This window comes from Cervus elaphus, chromosome 28, assembly GCF_910594005.1.
Source record: "Cervus elaphus chromosome 28, mCerEla1.1, whole genome shotgun sequence".
Lineage (NCBI taxonomy): Eukaryota > Metazoa > Chordata > Mammalia > Artiodactyla > Cervidae > Cervus > Cervus elaphus.
In genome coordinates, this window is record NC_057842.1 from 45,472,387 (window position 1) to 45,499,208 (window position 26,822).

General features: G+C 35.9%; 1 protein-coding gene across 5 annotated transcripts in view; it reads left to right on the forward strand.

Annotated features, from left to right (window-relative positions):
• ATG5 (autophagy related 5) overlaps window positions 1-26,822 on the forward strand; it is a 116,206-nt gene that overhangs the window by 13,262 nt on the left and 76,122 nt on the right. For 4 of the 5 annotated variants that reach the window (XM_043889959.1, XM_043889957.1, XM_043889956.1 and 1 more), the window contains exons 3-5: window positions 8,596-8,723; window positions 17,999-18,077; window positions 26,200-26,362. In XM_043889959.1, the coding sequence (XP_043745894.1) occupies window positions 8,596-8,723; window positions 17,999-18,077; window positions 26,200-26,362 (370 nt within the window). The remainder of the gene's footprint in view (window positions 1-8,595; window positions 8,724-17,998; window positions 18,078-26,199; window positions 26,363-26,822) is intronic. The other variant, XM_043889960.1, reaches the window with a different exon arrangement.

Here is a 26,822-nt window from a genome sequence, read left to right on the forward strand (position 1 = left end):
AGCTTTATGAGAAGAAGAACTCTTTCTGTCTCATTCACTACTCTGTCCTCATCGCCTAGTGTGATGCCTCACACATTGAAATGGAACAATTCTAGTGTATTTTTTAATTTATTCATTTTAATTGGAGGCTAATCACTTTATTGTAGTGGTTTTTGCCATACATGGACATGAATCAGCCATGAGTGTACGTGTGGCCCCCATCCTGAACCCTCCTCCCACCTCCCTCACCATCCCATCCCTCAGGGTTGTCCCAGGGCACCGGCCTTGAGTGCCCTGTTCATGCATTGAGCTTGGACTGGGTATCTGTTTGACATATGGTAATATACATGTTTTAATGCTCTTCTCTTAAATCATGCCACCCTTGCCTTCTCCTGCAGAGTCCAAAAGTTTGTTCTTTATATCTGTGTCTCTTTTGCTGTCTTGCATATAGGGTCATCGTTACCATCTTTCTAAATTCCATATATATGTGTCAATATACAGTGTTGGAGTTTTTCTTTCTGAGTTACTTCACTCTGTATAATAGGTTCCAGCTTCATCCACCTCATCAGAACTGATTCAAATGCATTCTTTTTAATGGCTGAGTACTATTCCATTGTGTACATGGAACACAGCTTTCTTATCCATTCATCTGCCGAGGGACATCTAGGTTGCTTCCGTGTCCTGGCTATTGTAAACAGTGCTCCAGTGAACACTGGGGTACCTGTGTCTCTTTCAGTTCTGGTTTCCTCGGTGTGTATGCCCTGCAGTGGGATTGCTGGGTCGTATGACAGTTCTATTTCCAGTTTTTTAAGGAATCTCCACACTGTTCTCCATAGTGGCTGTACTAGTTTGCATTCCCACCAACAGTGAGATTTATTCCTAAAGAAAGAGGGTTCCCTTTTCTCCACACCCTCTTCAGCATTTATTATTTGTAGGCTTTTTGATATCAGCCATTCTGATCAGCATGAGATGGTAGCTCATTGTGGTTTTGATTTGCATTTCTCTGATAATGAGTGATGTTGAGCATCTTTTCATGTGTTTGTTAGCCATCTGTATGTCTTCTTGGGGGAAATGTCTGTTTAGTTCTTTGGCCCATTTTTTGATTGGGTCATTTATTTTTCTGGTATTAAGCTGCATGAGCCGCTTGTATATTTTTGCGATTAATTCTTTGTCAGTTGCTTCATTTACTATTATTTTCTCTCATTCTGAAGGCTGTCTTTTCACCTTGCTTATAGTTTCCTTCGTTGTGCAAAAGCTTTTAAGTTTCATTAGGTCCCATTTGTTTATTTTTGCTTTTATTTCCAATATTCTGGGAGGTGGGTCATAGAGGATACTGCTGTGATTTATGACAGATTTATGTTTTCCTCTAGGAGTTTTATAGTTTCTGGTCTTACATTTAGATCTTTAATCCATTTTGAGTTTATTTTTGTGTGTGGTGTTAGAAAATGTTCTAGTTTCATTCTCTTACAGATGGTTTACCAGTTTTCACAGCACCGCTTGTTAAGGAGATTGTCTTTTCTCCATTGTTTATTCTTGCCTCCTTTGTCAAAGATAAGGTATCCATAGGTGTGTGGATTTATCTCTGGGCTTTCTATTTTGTTCCATTGATGTATATTTCTGTCTTTGTGCCAGTACTATGCTGTCTTGATGACTGTAGCTTTGTAGTATAGTCTGAAGTCAGGCAGGTTGATTCCTCCAGTTCCATTATTCTTTCTCAAGCTTGCTTTGGCTATTTGAGGTTTTTTTGTATTTCCATAGAAATTTTGAAATTATTTGTTCTGATTCTGTGAAAAATACCATTGGTAGCTTGATGGGGATTGCATTGAATCTATAGATTGCTTTGGGTTGTATACTCATTTTCACTATATTGATTCTTTCCATCCATGAACATGATATATTTCTCCATCTATTTGTATCATCTTTGATTTCTTTCATGAGTGTTTTATAGTTTTCTATATATAGGTCTTTTGTTTCTTTAGGTAGATTTATTCCTAAGTATTTTATTCTTTTCATCACAATGGTGAATGAAATTCTTTCCTTAATTTCTCTTTCTGTATTCTCATTGTTAGTATATAGGAATGCAAGGGAGTTCTGTGTATTAATTTTATATCCTGCAGCTTTACTATATTCATTGATGAGCTCTAGTAATTCTGTGGTTGTGTCTTTACGGGTTTCTATGTAGAGGATCATGTCATCTGCAAACAGTGAGAGTTTTACGTCTTCTTTTCCAATCTGGAGTCCTTTTGTTTCTTTTTCTTCTCTAATTGCTGTGGCTAAAACTTCCAAAACTATATTGAATAGTAGTGGTGAGAGTGGGCACCCTTGTCTTGTTCCTGACTTTAGGGGAAATGCTTTCAGTTTTTCACCATTGATGATAATGTTTGCTGTGGGTTTATCATATATGGCTTTTATTATGCTGAGGTAAGATCCTTCTAAGCCTGCTTTCTGGAGGGTTTTTATCCTAAATGGATGTTGAATTTTGTCAAAGGCATCTATTGAGATAAACATATGGTTTTTATATTTCAATTTGTTAATGTGGTGTATCACATTGATTAATGTGCGAATACTGAAGAATCCTTGCAGTCCCTGGGATAAAGCCCACTTGGTCATGATGTATGATCTTTTTAATATGTTGTTGGATTCTGTTTGCTAGAGGATTCTAGTGTATTTTAATTCTATGTTTATTAAATGAATCTCTAATTTTATAACTGATAATTCTTGGACAAAATAGGATTTGGTGTAAACAATATTACAGGCACTTTTTCCCTGAAACATAAGTAATCTGTTGTTTTTGTTTAGTTGCTAAGTTATGTTGAACTCTTGTGACCCTGTGGCCTGTAGCCCACTGGGCTCCTCTGTCCATGGGATTTCCCAGGCAAGAATACTGGAGTAGATTGCCATTCCCTTCTCCAGGGGATCTTCCCGACGCAGAGATCAAGCCAGCATCTCCTGCGTTGCAGGTGGATTCTTTATTGCTGAGCCACCTCGGAAGCCAAGTAATCTATGCAGCTATGTGAAACATGTATTCCTTATTGGCTATACAGAGAAAAAAAAAATGTATCACGTGTGTCATACTGAGTGCTGAATGAGGAATAAGAGAATAAGAGTCCATATAGTGGAGTGTATCCCTGGAGGGGTTAATCCTTTTTGTATTAAAAGAACTTGAACCTTGAAAACATTAATTGAACTGAAATAAGCCAGACACAAAAGGACAAATATTTTGTGATTCCATTTAGATGTAACTAGAAGGGTCTAGTTCAGAGCCAGAAAGTTAAAAAGTGATTATGGAAGGCTGGGAGGAAGAAGGGAAAGTGATGGTCGCTCAGAAGTGTCTCATGGACTGTACCCCACCAGGCTCCTCTGTCCATGAAGTTCTCCAGGCAAAAATACTGTAGTGGGTTGCTGTGCCCTTCTCTAGGGATCTTCCCAACCCAGAGATCAAACGTGGGTTTCTACACTGCAGGCAAATTCTTTACCATCTGAGCCACTAGGGAGGAAGAATGAGGGAATTATTGTTTAATAGGTACAGAATTTGATGGAAAGTTCTGGAGATGGATAGTCATGGGTGTCACACGGGTGACACAGCAGTGTCAATGTATTTAATGCCACTGAACTGTTTGCTTAAAATGGTTAACATGGTAAGCTTTATGCTAGGTATATTTTAACACAGTTCTACAAAATGAGCTTGAAGTAAACCAGTGAGATATACCAAGGAAAATTCTTGTGTGATACATTCCTAATGTAGAAGGCAGGGCGATGCTTTTGTTGTTACTCTCTTTCCATTTTACCTATTTAAATATTTACTGGATAAACTATCTGTACCTATTCTAGTTTTTTCTTAGTGCTACTATGTTTATATTAGTTACAGATTACTCCCACAAACCAATATAGAACAGAAGATTCCAGCTGCATTTTAGTGTCAGTATGGATTCTGTCTTATGAATGAGCATTCTTTTAAAATTTATCACTTTTGGCCTTTTGTCACACTTTAACCTTTGGCATCTCTGATTCTTTATCAAATATTTATTATACGCCTCTTATGAAGCAGGCACTATTTTGGCCATTGGGAATGTTAGCCGTGAACAAAACAGATGAAAACCCTTGTCTTAATAGAGCTTACATTTTAATGTTACTCATTCCTTATTGGAAAGAAATTTTTGTATCATGAAAATCATTTGTGAATTTTTCAGCAACTCTAGTTGAACCTTGTACATGTAGTATGAAAGTGAAAGTGAAGTCACTCAGTTGTGTCCAACTCTTTTGCCACCCCATGAACTGTAGCCCACCAGGCTCCTCCATCCATGGAATTTTCTAGGCAAGAGTACTGGAGTGGGTTGCCATTTCCTTCTCCAACATGTAGTATAGGTCTTTCCAAAATCAAGAGCTGATACCCACACTCATTTATTCCTGATTTATCTTCCTTCTTATGATCCCCGTAGGTGAATATCATTCTCTAAAGAGTAGATAACTATGTAATGCCCAACAAACTGGTTAAAGTCCTGGACTTAATAATACAGACGAACAGATTGTATTTGGACGAATAGGTTATATTTATTTATTTTTTAAAAATGGCTAATTTACCATGCTATTTTAATTTCTTAGAGACTGTCCATGTTTCATCTGTACTTGATTCTGTCATTTGTGATGCTAATGAATTTTTCTTTGTGATTTCTTTAATAGAATATGGTTTTGACAAGTTACTAGTATTTAAGCTGTATGTAAAACAGAAGTGATAATAATACTTCCTGTAAAACAACTAATGCTTTTCCTTATACTTAGTAACTTTTAGTTTCCTTTTTCTTTTCTTCTCTAATCACATTTTAGTTGTTTCATTATATAATAAAAGAAGAGCTTCTGGGGACTTCCCTGTCGGTCCAGGGGTTAAGACTCCATGCTTCCAAAGCAGGGCGTGGGTTTGATCCCTCCCTGGTCAGGTAACTAAGATTGCACTTGCTGTGTGACATGGCCAAGAAATTTAAAAATTTTTTAAAAAGAGGAACTTATGTTCTGTTCAATTCACACTCCTACCCTGCAGCTTATTCCTAGTATGGGCACCTTTTTTCCATACTGGAACATTCCGACTACCACTCACAACCCTTTACCTTGTAGCCCCTAGGACTACTGTAATGTTCTCTTATCTAACTGGAGCCTGTTACCTCTATCCTCATTGATTAAGTATCAATCCCTGAACCAGAATATTTTTCTTTGTATACAGTCCCCAGCCCAGTACATAATTCTATTTGATTCACTGATCAAACAAACATAACTTTGAATAAGCAACATGAAAAGTGATGCAGAGTTCTGTTCACAGAAGCAGCTGAAAGAGAGTAATGAACCATTTTACCAGCAAAAGAAAACAGAACCTTACGAAAGCAAGAAATGGCTGGAGCTTCTCCTGCAAAGGGGGAGAATACATGAATTTTTGCCAAGTTCCTCCTTCTATCTACTTGTAGGTTCTTTAAATAAATCATTGCTCTCTTATGTTTTCTTTCTGGGCTCCTTTCCTGGGGGGAATAACACTGATGGCCTTCATACTATTTCAGTTCTTACTATACCATCCTCAATGTTCCTTTCCAGACTTTTCTCTCTCCAAAGCCCAAGTAGGTCCAGCCTCCATAAGGACAGATTAGTGTTGACTGACACTAGCAGGACCCCAGTTCATCAGCATTATATTCTAAGCTTGTGCTTTATTGCACTTGAAGATGTGAATGTGTAGCTCAAAAGTTAGTCATCTAACATCTTACCTCCTTCAGATTTCTTCATTAGTTCAGTTCAGTTCAGTCGCTCAGTCATGACCAACTCTTTGCAACTCCATGAATTGCAGCATGCCAGGCCTCCCTGTCCATCACCAACTCCCGGAGTTTACTCAAACTCATGCCCATCGAGTCAGTGATGCCATCCAGCCATCTCATCCTCTGTTGTCCCCTTCTCCTCCTGCCCCCAATCCCTCCCAGCATCAGGGTCTTTTCCAACGAGTCAACTCTTCACATGAGGTGGCCAAAGTATTGGAGTTTCAGCTTCAGCATCAGTCCTTCCAATGAACACCCAGGACTTATCTCCTTCAGGATGGACTGGTTGGATCTCCTTGCAGTCCAAGGGACTCTCAAGAGTCTTCTCCAACACCACAGTTCAAAACCATCAATTCTTCGGTGCTCAGCTTTCTTTACAGTCCAACTCTCACATCTATACATGACCACTGGAAAAACCATAACCTTGACCAGACGGACCTTTGTTGCAAGGTAATGTCTCTGCTTTTTAATATGCTATCTAGGTTGGTCATAACTTTCCTTCAAAGGAGTAAGCATCTTTTAATTTCATGGCTGCAATCACCATCTGCAGTGATCTTGGAGCCCAAAAAAATAAAGTCTGACACTGTTTCCACTGTCTCCCTATCTATTTCCCATGAGGTAATGGGACCAGATACCATGATCTTAGTTTTCTGAACGTTAAGCTTTAAGCCAGCTTTTCACTCTCCTCTTTCACTTTCATCAAGAGGCTTTTTAGTTCCTCTTCACTTTATGCCATAAGGGTGGTGTCATCTGCATATCTGAGGTTATTGATATTTCTCCCGGCAATCTTGATTCCAGCTTGTGCTTCTTCCAGCCCAGCGTTTCTCATGATGTACTCTGCATAGAAGTTAAATAAGCAGGGTGACAATATACAACCTTGACGTATCCTTTTCCTATTTGGAACCAGTCTGTTGTTCCATGTCCAGTTCTAACTATTGCTTCTTGACCTGCATACAGGTTTCTCAAGAGGCAGGTCAGGTGGTTTGGTATTCCCATCTCCTTCAGAATTTTCCACAGTTTATTGTGATCCGCACAGTCGAAGGCTTTGGTGTAGTCAATAAAGCAGAAATAGATGTTTTTCTGGAACTCTCTTGCTTTTTCGATGATCTAGCGGATATTGGCAATTTGATCTCTGGTTCCTCTGTCTTTTCTGAAACCAGCTTGAACATCTGCAAGTTCTCGGTTCACGTATTGCTGAAGCCTGGCTTAGAGAATTTTGAGCATTACCTTACTAGCGTGTGAGATGAGTGCAATTGTGCGGTAGTTTGAGCATTCTTTGGCATTGCCTTTCTTAGGGATTGGAATGAAAACTGACCTTTTCCAGTCCTGTGGCTACTGCTGAGTTTTCCAAATTTGCTGGCATATTGAGTGCAGCACTTTCACAGCATCATCTTTCAGGATTTGAAATAGCTCAACTGGAATTCCATCACCTCCACTACCTTTGTTCGTAGTGATGCTTTCTAAGACCCACTTGACTTCACATTCCAGGATGTCTGGCTCTAGGTGTTACATTAGTTATCACCAAAATTTGTTCTAATTTCCAATCCTCCCCTATGTTTCCATTCCTTCTTTCACATCTCATGTAGTATTTCCTTAACAGATTTCCTGTCTAGAATCTTATTGCAGTGTTTTATATACAATGGTTAGAATAACCCTTGAGTACTGTTTCTCTTTGGGGTTTCCCTGGTGGCTCAGATGGTTAAGAATCTGCCTGCATGTGGGCAATGCAGATTTGATCCCTGGGTCAGGAAAATCCCCTGGAGAAGGGAATGGCTATCCACTCCAGTATTCTTGCCTGAAGAATTCCATGGACAGAGAAGCCTAGTGGGCTACAGTCCATGGGGTTGCAGAGTCAGACATGACTAAGCAACTGACACTTTCACTTTTTTCACTATTTCTCATCATATCATTTTATTTGTGGTATCATAGTGGGCTTCATTGTTTATCAAATGAAATCTTCTAGCTGACCTTTAAAGGCCTTTCTGTTGCTGCCATGAAGTATTTTTGTAAGTACTTTTTAGGAGTTTTTTTTTTTTTTTTAACCTCTACTTTATTTTAGTCTTGTAGATGAGGATAGATTATGTCCTTGCCTTGGTGTTTTTCACACAACTGAGTCAGTACACAGTGATTGTGATTGTGAAGTTGCTCAGTCGTGTCTGACTCTGTGCGACCCCATGGACTGTAGCCTACCAGGCTCCTAAGTCCATGGAATTTTCCAGGCAAGAGAACTGGAGTGGGTTGCCATTTCCTTCTCCAGGGGATCTTCCCAACTGAGGGATCGAACCCGGGTCTCCCGCATTGCAGGCAGACGCTTTACCATCTGAGCCACCAGGGAAGCCCCTAGTACACAGTAGATTATCAAAATATGATGGATCAACTGAGAAGTCTTGATTGCTAAGTCAAAGTGTACATAACACTGAGTTAATGATTATCTTTCCAGAAGTTGAATTACCTCAGGTGAACCATATTAATTTTCAAGTTAAATTTGATAGAACTAACAAGTATCCTAAATAGTATGGCTTCTGATTGCATTGTATTTTTATTTGGAAAAAACTCTTACAGAAGGATTACACATAGACTTGTTTATTCTAGGCATTTACCCTATAAGCTATACATCAGGTAATGACCTCATAAGAAATTTTAAGTCATCTTAACCTTTAGCCTTTGATTTTCTATAAAAAACAGTTTGCTTTGTGTATAATATTCAAAATAATGCAAAAAACATGGCTGTTTTTCAGAATATTCAAATATAGTTTAAAAGCCTATTTAGTGTATTTCTTTTTGAAAAAATAGTAAATAAATATGGTTTTATAAATTTTCATTTCAGTTGCTTTTGCCAAGAGTAAGTTATTTGACGTTGGTAACTGACAAAGTGAAAAAGCACTTTCAGAAGGTTATGAGACAAGAAGACATTAGTGAGATATGGTTTGAATATGAAGGCACACCACTGAAATGGTGAGTGAATTTTCCTGCATTGTTAAGCACTGAGTATATGATAGCTTTAAGAAGATGTAGTGCCTTGAAGCAGTTTTTTAAAAGTTCTGTGCAAGAAATCACTAGTCTAGCTCTATAATACAGTGGATTTTAAACCAATGCTAAAATATTTTATTGGAAATATTTCTGCCTTCTGTTTGGATGCATAGGACAGATTTACATATTTTCATCAATAGATTTTTTTTTTATATGACATGATAATAGTATATTTGGTTATGGGTTTTTTTTTTAAACATATATTTAAAATATGAATAAGTCACTCTGTGAAACTGTTCAGTTTTGTTTCTGTCTCTAAAGTCTTTATAAACAGATCTTTATATACACATGACTACCTGCAGGGGCATCTTTCAGACTGATTGCCACATACAGTTGACCACTGTGCTGTAAGCACATGTTGTTTAGCTTTGGTCTAGTAGTTAAAAGTATATTGATTTCCTTTTTATGTGAAAAATAATTTTGATGATATATCAGAGTACTGTTTTTTTCAGAAACATTTAAAATAAATATCCTTTTTCAGAAACATACTGAAAATAAATAAATCTAGGCTTATCTATATCTACAGATGATGTAATTTTGTGTTTCCTCTGTTACCGGGAGCTTTGGTCATTGTGCTTCCAAAAATATTTAAGGAAATTGAAGAAGTTACAGGGAGAAGAATAAAATGGCCCAAGATATGCTGAGATATAGGTGTTGAAATGCTGCCATGTAGGTGTAGTTAAATGAAAAAAAGTACAGACTGAGTCAAGCTTTAAGTGAAATATGACGAATATAAATAGTTTAATAATGGACTTGCTCTCTGAATCTGGGAATAGTAAAAAATGAAGAGTTTTAAAAGAGGCTTAAAGCAAATAAAAGAGAGCTAGTAGGTATGTGATAAGTACAACTGTCTTGAACCCAAGGATTATTTAGAAATAAGGAGTGAAATTTTGGAACTCACCTTGTGCTGATTAATTTCCAAGAGTAGTTAGATTTCTCTTCATGATTCAGAAACATACAAGGTAACATCTTATATTGAGTCATGGGTCATGTCACTAACCTTTTTTTTGGTATAACATTCATTTTTTAATCAAAACAGAATACGGATCTTCATAATCACATTATCAGACTCATTATGACTCTTGAATAATTTTAGACCTCAGGCAGCATAGAGAAGTCAATGTTTTCTGTTTTCTTTTTATTTCTCAGAAGAATTGGAGGTTTTGGAATGGGAAGGTGGCTTAGAAGAAGTATAAGAGCAGCAAGGATCAGGAGAGTAGAGGGAAAGGAAGGAGGGGGAAAGATTGTGGGTGAGTAGCAATAGGATATATCTATGTTCTTGACAGTTGTATCTATATTATAGTTGGATATTGAAATTGTATCGCTTTATGTGCATTAGTTGTCGATTTGGAGAAGGAAATGGCGACCCACTCTAGTATTCTTGCCTGGGAAATCCCATGGCCAGAGGAGCCTGGCGGGCTACAGTTACCGATTACCATAAGGAGAACTGATGTGACTGACAGTGGGCTTTTTAGTTTTATTGTTGTAAAGCATGGTTTCTCAACAAGGGCCGTACTGACGTTTGAAGCCAGGTGATTCTTTGCTGTGGAAGGGCTACTGTGTATGTTGCCGTGTTTTTAGCAGCAGCCCCTGCCCGCTATTGCCAGTTGAGATAATAAAAATGTTGCAGGACACGGGATGCAAAACCACCTCCAACTGAGAAACTTTGGAAGAGATGAGAAACCTCAATTTAGCTTTTATAGTAAATGGTTATTAAGTCTTCATCTTTCAGCTGCTATTTTAATTCATCTTGTGTGGTGATTATTTTTGTATTTGATGTGATTTGTCTTCTATAGGTTTGTATTCTATATATAATATCAGTAAATGACATTTGGTCCCATTTCTCCCTGTTATGTTGTCTTCAAGATATGTGTTCCTACTTTGTCATTATTTATCCCTTCTGAAAATCTTTTATTAAAGAGTGAAGTTGTTTTTCCTTTTAGAGAGCTTATGTGAAAGCAGTTGTGTTCACATTGTCTTCATTTTAGTTTTTGGGGTGTTTTTATGTATGGTATCAGTTTCATAGCTATGTCTTGTGCACTCATTTAATGGCTGTTAAAAATTTTTTTATAGTCTTATTTATTTATTTTGGCTGTGCTGGGTCTTCATTGCTTTGTGGGCTTTTCTGTCGTTGTAAGATCCGGGGCTACTCTCTCGTTGCTGTGTGCAGTCTTACTGCTGTGGCTTTTTGTTGTTGCTGAGCGTGTCTCTAGGGTGTGTGGGCTTCAGTAATTGCAGCACGTGGGCCCAGTAGTTGCAGCTTCTGGGTTCAAGAGCACAGGCTCAGTAGTTGTGCCCTATGGGCTTAGTTGCCCCGCAGCATGTAGGATCTGCCCAGATCAGGGATCACACCCATGTCTCCTGCATTGGCAGCTGGATTCTTTACCCCTGAGCCACCAGGGAAGCCCTTTAACTGCTTTTGATACAGCGTTTCCTTTAGTATTGTTAGGTACTCTGTATATTTGAGGAATGAATAATTTACTGGGGCATGAGTGTAATCCAAAGCCTCTAGACTAAGTTCTGACCTTTTCTCTCTTTGTTCCCAACCATAGCAGTTTTCTCCTGTGTGATGAGTTATTTTCCTGGAACTAGGCTGTCAATATCTACCTAGCATTTAAGCAGTGGGCTTCATAGGATAGGATAATCATCGTAGAGAAGCAGCTACCACTGAAGCTTTGTAAGACTTGAACTTTTGAGACCATAAAGATGTCTAAAGAGTAGCGGAGGACTTCCCTGGTGGCTCAGGTGAAGGGTTGGCCTACCAGTGCAGGAGACACAGGTTCAATCCCTGATCTGGAAGATAACACATGGTGCAGAGCAGCTAAGCCTGTGCTTCACAACTGTTGATCCTGTGATCTAGCGCCGAGGAGCCTCAGCTGCTCCCAGTCTGCGCATGTGAACCTGCACATCCTAGAGCCTATGCTCTGCAATGAGAGAAGCCACCGCAATGAAAATCCCGAGTACTGCAATGAAGAGTAGCCCTCTCTTGTCACAACTAGAGAAAAGCCTGCAGCAATGAAGAACCAGGACAGCCAAAAATAAATGAATTATTAAAAGTTATAAAAAAAAAAGAATAGAGGAACATTTATTTGAGTAGGATGATGATATCTGCCTTATGCTTAATTCTTTGGAGTTTTAAGTAAATTCAAGTGAGAAAGAAAATCAAATACCAGTTTAGACAATTCCTAAAAGAAGGAAGAAAATATAAATTGATATCCTTTCTCTCTATAATAACCCTTTCTATTTATATTATTTTGCAGATATTTAATCATCTATGTGAGGGGCTTGAGCAGGTGCTTTGTAGCTTAAGCAGTGGCTCAGAAGAGGTGATAAGTAAATGTTTGTTGAATGAATTAATGAATCTAACTAAGTTTTTTTATTGATAAAACTGAGACTCAAATAAAATAACTTACTCAAATGAGCAAGTAGGACCATATATTCAGGCTCTCAGTTCAGGGATATTTTTTCTATATGTGCTGATAATTCTTTTTGTTAGTTGTTGTTTTCTCTGATTCTGAATGTTCTAATTACATGCTAAATTGTCCATATTAGAATAGAAAAATATTTAAGAACAGTGGAATGCATACAATGAATACTTAATATATTGTCGATTTGTAGAGGTGCCAAGGAGACCTTATCTGTTTAGTGCTTTATCTTCTACATTCTTTATGTCTTTAATGTTTAAAAATTATATGGGAAATGAAAAAAGCTGATCTTAAATTAAGGATCTCTTTCTTAAGAGTATTTGAGTTGATTAGTCAGCAGAGGGTGCTCTAACATTACACTTTAAGGGACAGTTTCTTGTTACAAGAGTCAGACATGACTGAGCGACTTTCACTTCACTTGTTGTTACCCTAACTCAAGTGTTCAAATTTGTTACTTTTATATTAGGCTTATTTTAAGAGAAAAGATCTTGGTTCTTTAAAGAATACTTTGTTAGTATATCCTAATGCTAGCTAGATCTTAGACCTCTAGGTACAAAATTTAGAAAAAGTTCTCTGTCAGCTGTAAAACATGTCTCTACTGGGATATTATTGTTTTGTATAAATTGACTTATTTTCAAGACTGACTATTGGAAATAAGTTGTTGAAACTACCTTTTGAATTTAAAGAAAAGCATCAAATACTGATGTAGGTCTGAAGTTGTAGACATACTATGTCCATTGACCCAGAATTTAATACTGTACCTATGTGATTTCAAAAGTGAATTTTAACAAGATAACTTTTATATCTTAATTGTATATACTGTACAGGCTCTGCTCTTAAATCTAGTCATTTTTCTAAGGTGGTGAATTTTTAGAATTTTATAAATTACTCTGTTAACTAGATTTTTGAAATGTGGCTTACTTATTAGCATTTTATACATGCCATATCCCTTTAGTTGGTTATTTCTGTACTTTTTCATGCAAAAGAATAGACTTAGAAAGCTGAGACACACAGTACTCGCCTGTAATTGTTTGTACCATAGAGAAAGGCAAAATAGATTGTAATCATTAAATTACTTTGGTTTGCATTTGAGTTATACCTTTTTGTATTTATTAAAATGTAATCCTGTTTTCAGTGAATCACTAATGTAGCAAACTTATGAATAGAATGCATTTATTTAAATGAAATGGAGTGGGACAATAGTCCTCTAGAATATAGGGAAGATTCCTTTCGATGCTAGTCTTAAAATACTGGTTTGCTATCTAACTCAGATGTTTAGGCTAGAATGAGCACCCTTGGCCGAACTTAAAGCGTACCTGTTACTGCTATACCATGCACTGTATGTCCATGTATTTTACCAGTAATGAAGGAGTAAAGAAGCAACAACTTACACAGAAAAATTGTTAATTCATTTTGAGGATTGAATTTAGAAAAGGCTAGAGCAATTTAAGGAAGAAAAAAAGGAATAAAATGTGAAAGTAGGTGTAACGTTATCCTGGTGCAGTCAGTTTTTACAGTACAGTAGATTGAATGTTTCCTGGTTGTGTCTTCTTCTGCGTATATTCAGATTCAAGTCCTCACTACTTCCTTTTCTTTTAAATTTAGGTTACATTGGCAGGAGTAACTATGTAACAGCCAAAAGGCTACATTACGATTTACTCATAGTTATGGCTTATGTGGTTTCTGTATTATAGGTTAGGAGCTTCCTAACAAAACTATGTAGAATATCCATTTAGAAGAATTGTGCAAATTATTACTTTTGAAATTTTTGACATAAATCAGAATATAGTGTAAGAAAAAGTCAATACTTTAGCTGTTTGCCAGTTCTATTTTCTAGATTTTCTTGCATATTAATAGATTCACCAGAAATAAGGAATCTTGGAACTAGTTAATTCAGGTGGTATATTTGTTTGGAGTTTGTATACTTGCGTCAAAATCATTCTGACATAAACAACTGCATTGATGATCCACATATGATCTGTATACTTTGACAATACATATAAGTAAATAGTTATTTTACTCCTGTATTTTTCTGGCTTAGTTTTATTTTTAATGTTTGTTCCAGGTTAACTATTAGATATTATTTTATTTAGAATGCTTTTATGGTAATATTTTACATGTTTTAAATTTTAATATGTTTTAGAAATTATCATACTTAAATTTCCATCCTAATCCTTAGTATATCAGGAAAAATCATCATTTACTGAGACCAATAAATTTTAAAATATATATGTGTGTGTATATATGTATATTTAAGTCACTTTATAAACAGCTTAGACAGGAATAAAGGAATGGTGTATAATAACTTTATTAGAAATTTTACTAAGCATTTAAATACAGAAATTCAAATTTTTGCTCCGTGTTTTCACTGGTTTTGAATGTATATATACCAAAAATGGGCAGTGTCCTTAATGCAAATAACTGCTCGTTAGTTATCAAACATTCAAATAGACCTCTGTGAGGTTCTAGCTTATCATTACTTCTGGCTCTTTGTGTGCTTAATAGCAGTGCTTTGCAAAATTATTAAAGCCTTACATCATGATTTTATTGTAAAATAATTTCTTTTTTATATGAGTAAACATCCAGTCCAATTCTTTTTAATTTCTATATCATCTAATTCCTTCCAGTCATCTTTGTGTACAAATCTGCCTTTAACATTTGCCCACTTACTGTCATGAAAATTGCAGTGTGCATATAGTATTAAAGATAAGAATACTGACACTCATGCTTTTAGCAAAATGAAATAGTTTAGGTTCTACTCATAAAATACTATATGAAGAAATACTTTCTTTGATTGTGTGGATAAGAATGCCATATGTCCTTAGAAATATGCTGTTCATTCATTAGTTCTTGAGTTTTATAAAATTCATTGACAGGATATCATCATCTAAAGACTCACAGTGTGAGATTTCACTTAAATGATCATTTTACCAATGTCATTAAAGTCTAAAGTACTGGTTTGTGTCTCTCTGCAAAAATCTTCTGATTTATCTAGTTGTGTAGTCTTTCTCTGTCAATATAGGTGGAAAATAAGACATTTTGAATTTTCACCCGTGTTAATGAGAGCTGAAAGTAGACTCCAAAGATGAGGTCTGCATCCTTATTTTATACTTTGTTGAAATACGATATAATGTTTTAGGTGACAAAGTAAGAAAATGGATGAAGGATACATTATTGTATCTTTCTTCTAGGTATAACATTATTCTTCCATTCTTACTAATCTTATCAATCCTTTTTTTTAGTTAGGAATAATTGATAAGTAATGATGAAATAATTCCTGGAATGAAGTAGCAAAATGTTTCAAGATGGAGGAAAAAAATAAGATCACTAAGATGTCACAGTGTATCTTAGATTTATAAAAAGGTCCAGTGAATTCATATGGCAATTGCTAATCTTATTCTTTTTTTTTTTAAGTGAGTTTTTCTTGAGATTTTTGGAAGACTTTTAAGAAAGAATTAAAGTTATAAAATACTAATTTTAAAATAGTTATAACTGTACAGAAAAGTTCACAATCTAATATTGGGCCCACTGGATTTTCATTGGTATGCCAAGGGTTAACTATTTTATGGCTCTTGATTTATGCATTCAGCAGCTCTTATCTACCCTGTATGAGATTCTGTGCATTTAGTTTTTTTTTTAATATTGAGAGTAAAAAATAATTGATTATTGAATCTTACTACATTTAACTTGTATTCTGACTCAAAAACTTATTTTTAAAATTGTACTTGATTTTTTTATGATAGTATAGGTTGCTTTAAAATAATATTTGATTTAACTTAAGAATTTGTGTATAGTTCCATTTTTGAACAGTAGAAAATGTGTAAACACTGAATTGCTAGTCATTTTATGGGATTACTGGTGAATCTGTCCAATAGGTCAACTACGTGCATGCATGCACGCTCACCTGCTTCAGTCATGTCCAACTCTTTGTGACCTCATGGATCATAGCCCGCCAGGCTCCTCTGTCCATCGGATTTTCCTGGCAAGAATACTAGAGTGGGTTGCCATGCTCTTCTCCAGGGGATCTTACTGACCTAGGGATCAAACCTTCATCCCCTGTGTCTACTGTGTTGCAGGCGGATTCTTTACAGTTGAGCCACTGGGAAAGCCCATGTAGTTTGGAAGACAGTATGCTCTTTTAGTTTAAGTACCCACATTCATTTTTAATCGGTTTGCAGATACCTCAGAAGGATGTGAAGACTTAAAAAAGGTCTATTTTATGAAATGCATGGTGTTACATAGAGCTTGTACAATTTTAAGAGGTCATAGAGAAGGATAAGAAGTGTATAGGATCTATAACTTGTTTATAGTGCAGTATTTTTTAAATTACTGTTTTTATTTCAGTTTTTAACTGAGGCTGGAGTTTTTCCTGATTTCAGAATTTGCTAAAGAAAGCATTCTGTAATTTAGTTGATCCAAAATTATATTCATTTCTAGTTTTGAAAGATTTGTGTTAGTTACTGACATTCAATTAAAAGTTTGAGGGTTTTATTAAGAGATATAACACATACATGACTCAAACTCCTCACTGTTTTATTTTACTAGCAAGGCATTCATCCTGAATTCATTTTAAATAAAAATATGATCTCTAATGACTGATGATTTTCCCACAATTATGTAGATTATAATTTTGTTTGTATATTAGGCAAACATAAATACTGTTAGCTAATATTTGAATTTTGGTCAGGTAATATATTTGGATCACTCATTTTGAAATAAATTGATGTATTTTCAAAGTTTTCCACTCTTAATCCTAGGAGTAATTCACTAATATATTATGGAGGAAAGAACAAGACTGTGCATAAAACCAAGCAGTTCTCTATTAGCCTTTGTTGGGAGGATTATTTAATTTTGATTCACTAATTAAGTTACTTTAGATTCTTTTATTTATTTATTTTATTTATTTATTTATTTATTTTTAATTTTTTTATTAGTTGGAGGCTAATTACTTCACAACATTTCAGTGGGTTTTGTCATACATTGATATGAATCAGCCATAGATTTACACGTATTCCCCTACTTTAGATTCTTTTAAAGGGTATAAAAAATAAGATTTGTTCTGTGAAGTCTGCAAGATCTGTATTGTTAACTTGTTTGTTACTAAATAATTTGCTTCCCTGTGAGTAATGATTACATTAGGAAATGTTCTCTTAGAAGTCCTTAATTTATTATTTTTTAAAAAAACTTTAGATTTCGGTTATAGAAGAATATTCAGTGACTTTAGAAAATATTGACGTATTGTTATGTAAAAAAAACAGGTTATAACAGTTTGTAAAGGATAAGCCTAATCTGTATTTAGAATTGTATGCATAAAGAGAAGATTTGAAATTTATATGCTGTAACATTAATAGTATAAGTACAAAATAAGTGATTTCATGCTCCTTTAGGTGCTCTTCTCAGGTCTTAAAATTGTAAAATTTAAGTTGTTTTAAAAAAAGCTCATTATCCAAAATGAGTACTGATATGATAATTAAGTGTTGCAATACTGTGACATAACAGTGCTCATGGCTGATAAAGGGTTCCTTAGTACAATTTCATTATGTATATTGAAAATTCCTTAGGGAATGAAATGGTTAGGGGGGAATAAAACCCTGATGCCTGAAAACTTGCCATAATAGCCCAAGCAAGTAACTGTAAAATATCACCTTCCTGTGATTTGTGGTTAAAGTCCCCTAATACTTGATGTTAAAATGTACCTGAAGTTTATTTTACTTTAAAATGTTTAAAGTAGTTTAAATGTTTATTTTTTCTTATAATGTACTCTTTTATTTTTAGGCATTATCCAATTGGTTTGCTGTTTGATCTCCTTGCATCAAGTTCAGCTCTTCCTTGGAACATCACAGTACATTTTAAGGTATAGTCTGTATAGCATATTCCATTTGTCTCATTTGTGGTACTACTTAGTAAATAGCCTTAGAGTAGAATTTTAAGTTGTTATGCTTTCCCATGATACTTTTATTTGCTAAGCTGCCATTTGTGTTTATGTGTAAGATGCGCTTCAATTTCTTCTTAACTTTTGGCACAACCATTTCAACATTTAATGTATGAGTGCCTCTTCTTTATTGGAGCTAGACAAACCATGTTTGAAATTAAATATTTTCGATTTCTTTTCTTTTTTTTTTTCATTTAAAAAATCTCAAATAGGGATAGCAAAATTCAGAGTGCATGTGGGCATGGAAATGGGGAAGGAGGCAACCTAATACTGAGTAACTCTAAGGCTATTTTGATGGAATGAAAAGAAGTGTTAGGAGACAGAAAGCCAAAGACTTAATGTAAGTCTGTTTTGAGAAATATTAATTCCTGTAGTTTTTCATGAGTCCAAGCTAGTTTTATTGTAACCTAATTTTGTCTCAATATTTTTTAAAAATCTCATCTCTCTTTCTCTCTAACCACCCTGATTCTCCATGCCCCACTGCATAAGCAATTCACAGGTACTGCTGAAGGACTGGACCCCTTCTATTAGTTGATTACTAGGCAGTGATTCTCAAATGGTGAGATGTAGTGGGAGGGAAACATGTTAAGAGTTTGAAAAGTCATTTAGGTGTCTGATTTGCTTTTGCATTAGGGACACTTATTCAAAGTGAGTGCCCAGAAGCTTGCCATATCTTTCTAAGTTGCTTTCCTTTCCTATTTTTCTAAAATTGAATTTGTGGTTCGTTGACATTTATTTCCTTATTATTTGGACTAAAATAATGCTTTACATAGCACCATGTTCCTTCCCACAGACGTTAGTTACTACAAAACCATACAGAGGGAGGACATGTTTCTGATTTGCATGAGTTTCAGTTACTATGAAAAGCCAAGTCTGCCTGTATGTATAATAATTTATGTTTAGGATAGTATGAAGGTAAAACTACTTCAATCATAATAAGTGTAGAAGTTCCATGTTGCCTAGTAGGTCTTTTCCATTATATTGCAATTTTGGTAGTTAGATTATATGTGTGTGTGTGTGTGTGTGTGTGTGATGCACTAAAAAACTTTGAAATCTAGGTTAAGATACATCATATCTACCTGTTTATTTATTCATTCAACAAATACTCAGTCTACTGTGGACCAGCCAAGCAGTGTTCTAGGAGCCTGGGATATATGAGTGAAAGACACAAAAGAGACTCACACACATTTTATGGTACCTAGCTGGCATTGGATGCTAGGCCCTCTATAATTGTTGATTGAATTAGTTGATGGATTGTAATAATGAAAGGAAAGGCTTAGAATCTTTATGATTGGTTTACTGTCATGTCAGATTTTAAGAGATTTTATGTAAGAGATTTTATATAGAGTGATGTGAAAACAGTTGGAAAACATTTAACCTTAAGTCAGTAAACAAACATATTCCAAATAACCAGTACATGATGTTGTAAAATTACGCATGTGTGAAAGATTCATTCAAAGTACATGATTAGCATCAGTAATTTTAATGTAACAGAGGTTGAATGTTTATTGATGTGGTTTCAGATACCACATTAATGTTTTAGTAAATTGCATACTAAAAACTACTGGGTTCTAGTCTTCAAAATGGTCAATTTTAAGTGAGTTGTATATGAATTATATCTCAGTTTTTTTTTTTTAAAGACATAATGGTTAGTAATTTTCCAAATTTGGAGGAGAAAACACAAGTCTGTGTGTCAGAGAAGCTCAGCAAATGTAAAGCAAATAACTATACAGAAAACTACACCTAGGCACATTATAATCTTTTGAAAGCCAGTTATAAACAGAAAATCTTGAAAGTAGCCACCAAAAAATGACACATAAAAGAGAACACTAGGTAAACGATGGCTGACTTTTCATCAGATAGTGGAGAAAGAAGGAAAATGGAATGATATGTTAAAGCGCTGAAAGAAGCTACGGGCAAGAATGAAGAGCACCGGAAATGGTAAATAAATGATGACTAGAAAAGATGACCTCTTCTTTAAAAGAGAAATGACAGTTTAAGGTGATAATAGTATATTTTGTGCTTCACTGGTGGTTCAGCAGTAAAGAATCTGCCTGCAGTGCAGGAAATGTGGGTTCAGTCCCTGGGTCAGGAAGATCCCCTGGGGAAGGAAATGGCAACCCACTCCAATATTCTTGCCTGGGAAATCCCATGGACAGAGGAGCCTGGTGGGCTACAGTCCATGGGGTCGCAAAGAGCCAAACAGGACTTAGTGACTAAATCACCACTACCAATATAATTTTAAGGAAGGGTTAATAATATCTGTAAGTAAAATAGGTGACCGCATTTGTCTAAAGGATGAGTCCGCTAAATCCTCAATTACATACTTGTGGGTTCCAAACAAAAAGAAATGCAAGAGGCAAAATGGTTGTCTAAGGAGTCTTTACAAATAGCTGAGGAAAGAAGAGAAGCAAAAAGCAAGGGAGAAAGGGAGGATATACTAAACTGAATGCAGAGTTCCAGAGAATTGCCAGGAGATAAGGCTTTCTTAAATGAACAATGCAAAGAAGTAGAGGAAAGCAATAGAATGGGAAAGACTAGAGATCTCGTCAAGAAAGTTGGAGAGATCAAGGGAACATTTCATGCAAAGATTGGCATGATAAAGGACAGAAACAGTAAGGACCTAATAGAAGTAGAAGATATTAGGAAGTAGTAGCAAGAATACATAGAAGAACCAGACAAAAAAGGTCTTAATGACCCAGATAACCATGATGGTGTGGTCACTCACCTAGAGCAAGACATCCTGGAGTGTGAAGTCAAGTGGGCCTTAGGAAGCATTAGGTACCAACAAAGTTAGTGAAAGTAATGGAATTTCAGCTGAGCTATTTAAAATCATAAAAGATGATGCTATTGAAGTGCTACACTCAATATGTCAGCAAATTTGGAAAACTCAGCAGTGGCCATGGGACTGGAAAAATTCAGTTTTATTTCAATCCCAAAGAAGAGCAGTGTCAAAGAATGTTCAGGCTACCATACAGTTGCGCTCATTTCTCATGCTAGTAAGATTATGCTCAAAATCCTTTAAATTAAATTTCAACAGTACATGAACCAAGAACTTCCAGATGTACAAGCTGGGTTTAGAAAAGTCAGAGGAACCAGAGATTGCCAGCATTCATTGGATCATAGAGAAAGCAAGGAGATTCCAGAAAAACGTCTGCTTCATTGACTATGCTAAAACCTTTGACTGTATGGATCACAACAAACTGGAAAATTCTTAAAGAGATGGGAATACCAGACCACCATACTTGTCTCCTGAGAAATCTGTATGCAAGTTAAGAAGCAACAGTTAAAACTTCACATGGAACAGTTGACTTAATATCATGACATCCTATGCCATCACTTCATGGCAAATAGAAGGAGAAAAAGTGGAAGCAGTGACAGATTTTGTTTTCTTGGGCTCCAAAATCACTTATGATGGTGACTGCCACCATGAAATTAAAGGACACTTGCTCCTTGGAAGGAAAGCTATGACAAACCTATACAGCATATTCAAAAGCAGAGACATTCCTTTGCCAACAAAGGTCCATATAGTCAAAGCTATGGTTTTCCCAGTAGTTAGGTATGGATGTGAATGCTGGACCGTAAAGAAGGCTGAGCACCGAATAATGGATGCTTTTGAACTGTGGTTCTAGAGAAGACTCTTGAGAATCTCTTGGAAACAAGGAGATCAAACCAGTCAATCCTAAAGGAAATCCTTCCTGAATATTCATTGGAAGAACTGATGCGGAAGCCGAAGTTCCAATACTTTGGCCACCTGATATGACGAGCCAACTCATTGCAAAAGACCCTGATGCTGGGAAAGATTGAAGGCAAAGGAGAAAAGGGCAGCAGAGGATGAGATAGTTAGATGGCATCACTGAATCAATATACATGAATTTGAGCAAACTCTGAGAGATAGTGAAGGACAGGGAAACCTGGCATGGTAACAGTCCATGGGGTTGCAGAGTGTCTGACACAACTTAACAACGGAACAACAGCAGCAAAGAAATCGCAAGGGAGGTTTTAAAGTATTTCAAGCTGAATGATAGTGGAAACACAACATACTAAAGTTGGTGAGAGTCACCTAAAGCAGTGCTTAGAGGGAATTGAAAAACTTTCTATAGTACAAAAACACAATTTCTGATATCAGGAATGAAAAATACTACATCCTATTGAGTATTAAGTATTAATAGGATAGTAAGAAATATTATGAACAACTTTATGCCAGTAAATTTGATAAATGAATAAATTCAGTAAAAAGAAGTAGCAGATATAAATAGCCCCTAAATATATATATAGAAGTTGAATTTGTAATTTAAAAGAAGCGTTCTCACAAAGTAAAATTCCTTGCCTAGTTTCATGCTTGGTAAATTCTAGCAGATATTTAAGGAATTAAACAATATCAATCTTGAGACTTTTTCCAGAAATAGAAGAGGAGAGAACAATTCCCAACTTGTTTTACAGGCCATAGTAAAGATATTAAAAGAAAATTGCAGACCAGCATTTCTGATGAGCTTAGATGCAGACACTCAGAAAAATAGAAGCAAATCAAATCCAGCAACTTGAAAAAGGATAATATACCGTGACCATATTATAATTTCCCACAAATAACAAGAGTGACTCAACTTTCATTGTCAATGAGTTGTTGTAAATTCAACACATTAGCAGAAAAAGTAGAGAAATCATGATGTGATGAACAGATGCAAAAAAAGCTTTTGACAAAATTGAGTACCCATTTTCATCAAAACTCTCAGATTTATTTAGGGTGTAAATTGAACAGAACTTGATGGATGGTGGGAAACAGGGAGAAGGAGGAAATCAGCAGTCCATGGAAACGGATTTTTTGTTTTGCTCTATTGTCATAATAGAGCTTATAATATTATTATTAATAGATTGAATGGACTCCCCCCACTCCACTTACTTTGTAAGTAGTTTCAATTCAGTGTTTCGTTTAGTAGTATTTGGCTATTTCTAATGTGTCTGGACATATTCCAGGCTGCCTGGATTAATGTTTTATCTAAAGGACACAAGTAATATTACACAAGTAAATGGAACCTTTCAGGGAAAAAGTGAAATTAGATATAGTTTATCAGGATTCTGACTTGGAAGATTAATGAAAGCAAGTAAAACATGGTGTTGAAGTTGCTGCCTTTATTTGTAAGAATTTGTTTGGACTGACAAGATAATGTATGTAAGAAGAGATTTAGAAAGGTAATGTAACAAATTGAGACTCTGCTTGTAATTTTGTTGTGAAGCTTTCAAAAGAAGATTTCCCACCCCAGCCCAAGCTCATCATGGGAAGAAGAGCATTTCATAAGTAGGATCTGAGGGGAGTTTGGCCGAGACCTTTGACACTGTATTTGTGGCAACTATTAATTCAGCTGCTATGGCTGCCTAAGCATAGCAGGCTCTTTCTGCTCCCGAGCTTCCCCTGAATTCATTAGAGTTCACCTTTCTCCTACATAGAGATGTAGGGCATTCTCTGCGGAAGGGTAGGTGTACAAATACGCACTCTCTCACAGACCTCCTCTTTTACTATAAGGACTGATTATTTGGACTTGTCAGCTATCAGTTATAGGTGTCAGCATTAGAAGTTTAGAAACCTGCAAAGCAATGGAAGTCTGGGAAAAGCAAACCTATAAGAGCCATTTGAAGGAATTAACAGCCTATGCTGATGCAGCAATAAAAAATGGTGGAATTTTTTGTTCCTCCTGATTTCTCAAACTGGTGGCATGAGAGATCCTAACTCCTTTTTTCCCCCACAATCAGCTTGCATACAATTTTAAGAAATTCTAACAGTTTTTGAGCTCAACTATGTCTTCCCCTGGTGGCTCAAATGGTAAAGAATCTGCCAGTAATGCAGGAGACCTGGGTTCAATCCCTGGGTCGGGAAGTTTCGCTGGAGGAGGAAATGACAACCCACTCCAGTATTCTTGCTTGGAGAATTTCATGGACAGAGGAGCCTGGCAAGCTATAGCCCATGGGGTCGCAAAGAGTTGGATACAACTGAGCGACTAACACTTGAACTTTTCAGGTCATAATTCAAACTACATGAAAAGAGTCTTTTTTTGGAATATGAACTTTTATGTTTTCTGCCACACATTCATAACCAGAGTGGATAATTAACACAGTGAACTGTATAATATCTGAATAAAGTCCATCTAATTTTATAGGTCAAGTATAACAAAACTAAAATTTTTTTTTAATAGCAATAATTATCATAATGCTTGTTCATTTGACTGTAATAGAATTAATATGATATGCACTCAATTCTTTGTCCTGGTCCAGAAGCCAGGGTAAATCCCTTCAGTCTAGCTGATAGAAAGCAAATATAGCTGACTGTAAAGTTGATTAAGGCATGGACACTCTCTCTATTGCCCATATCTCTCTCATCTTTTAGTTTTGTCTGTCACTCATATTCTTTTGTGTTCTCCTTGTTAGGAAATTTCATATTTTCTCCTCTTCTTTGCCTTTGTGTGCCTGTGTCTGAAAGCATCCATCTTAATTCTTCATGGGCTTCTAGTTCAAGAGCACCATGAATCTGGAATCCCTTTGTACCTAAGAAAGACAATGTGGTGGTCTTAGCTGTTTCCTTCTGCTCTAGTGGGTAGTTATATAGTGGCTCATGTTTTACTCAGCAGAAGCTGTGGGCCTGAACTCTGTAAGAAGAGGGAGATGGACTGATTATTTGTATTTTATAAATGTGATTTAGGAGATCACTATAGGTAATCAAGTGCCTTTTCTTTTGGTAGGAAGGCATCTGTGGTAAATTTCCTTGTCATTTAGGAGCTATCTGTGACTTGGGTAATTGAGTGTTATCTGTTACTACAATAGCATGAGTAGGCTGTAACTAAATGCTGTTTTCTACCATTAATATTTGACTCAATTTTTATTAAAGGACTTATAGAACAATATCTTTTTTTGGTAAGATAATGTTTGAATATAATCGCTAAATACATATTTAGGTCTTAGGGAGGAAGTGGTATTGCATAGTGGTTTAAAAACTGGGACTGTTGAGTCAGACTAATCCTAGCGCCACCACTTGCAAGCTGTGCAATTGTATTTACTCCCAGAGCTTTATTTATATATATTTTTAATCTGTAAAATAGCAGTAACAGTAATGTTTACCTCAAGAGTTATGAAAATTATATAATCCATATTAAAAGTCTTAGTACAGTGTCACATACTAAGTGTTCTGTATTAGAGTTAGCTGTTATTAATATCTTTTTTTTTTTGGTGAAAAGTGCATTAGTCATCTCGTTTACATAAATGCTTATTTGTCCAGTGATCGTTGCCTCAGCTGCCTAAAAGATTCAGTGAAGGTAAAGAATGTAAGTTTAGCTATTTGACCTTACATTTTAACAGCTTTGTTAAGCTCTGATTGACGTAAAGCAAATTACACGTTAGAAGCGCACACTTTGACAAGTTTATGCCGCAGTTTATATATTTGTTTACCTGTTGACATTTAGGTTGCTTCCTGTGTTCCTACTGCTACAGACAAAGTCGCTGTGAACATTCATGTACAGTTCTTTGTGTGGACACATGCTTTTGTTGCTCTTAAGTAAATACTAGTTGTAGAATATCAGATGATAAATGTACGTTTGCTTTTTTAAAGAAATTGCCAGACTGTTTTCCAAAGTGGTTGTAGCATTTTACTTTTCCATCCTCGTTCTTGCTAGTACTTGGTAAGGTCAGTCAAAAAGTTACTGGGTTGGTCAAAAAGTTGGGAAAGCCAAAAAGTTGGCCAAAAAGTCAAGGCAGGGAAACTGAACCAACTTTTTGGCCATCCCAATATTTTTAGAATGTTCTTTCATATCTTTTTTTCAAGTTGTATAAATTCATACCATATCACACAACGGGATTAGAAAAAGTCAGAATATGCCAGATAGCTAAAGATTTTAAGTTAACTTTTAAAATATTTGGAGTTATGTCAGAAATCTCCATTGTGAAGGTATGAAGTGGTTTGCTTAAAACATTGAAAAATTGTGGGAGATAACAGTTCTTTGAGATGCTAATTTTGTAATGTGCATACCTGTTTAATATGTGTATTTTTTTCTTTTGGTAGAGTTTTCCAGAAAAGGACCTTCTACACTGTCCATCTAAGGATGTAATTGAAGCTCATTTTATGTCTTGTGTGAAAGAAGCTGATGCTTTAAAGCACAAAAGTCAAGTAATCAATGAAATGCAGAAAAAAGATCACAAGCAACTCTGGATGGGTTTACAAAATGGTAAATATAGCAGTGTTTAATTTCACAGTACCACTTTTTGAAGTATGAAGTAACTGTATCCTGTGAGTAGCTGGTACATCGTAGGATTGGTGGTACACGTTTAAATCGCAGCCTCTGTGCACAGAATTTCACAAAGAAGCTACCTTTGGTAATCCGTCATTTACCTGTACAGTTCTAGTGTCCTCTCCTCCTGAATTTCCTAGCATTAGACAGATCGCTTTGCCCATGACATCAGACTTCCTGTCTTTTGCTTCTGGACAAAGTGCCCTTACTGAGAGTCATGGTTTTCTGGAGCTGCAACTGAATACCCTCTGAATGTACCAGAATACCTCCACTGTAGGGGCACAGACTCTAGTTTCTCTGCTTTATCAGAACAGTAAGCCTTGCTTTGTGCTCAGATTCTCCCTCTCCTGGCTGGGATTTAGAAAATACACGCAAGGGAAAAGCTGAGGGCAGTCTG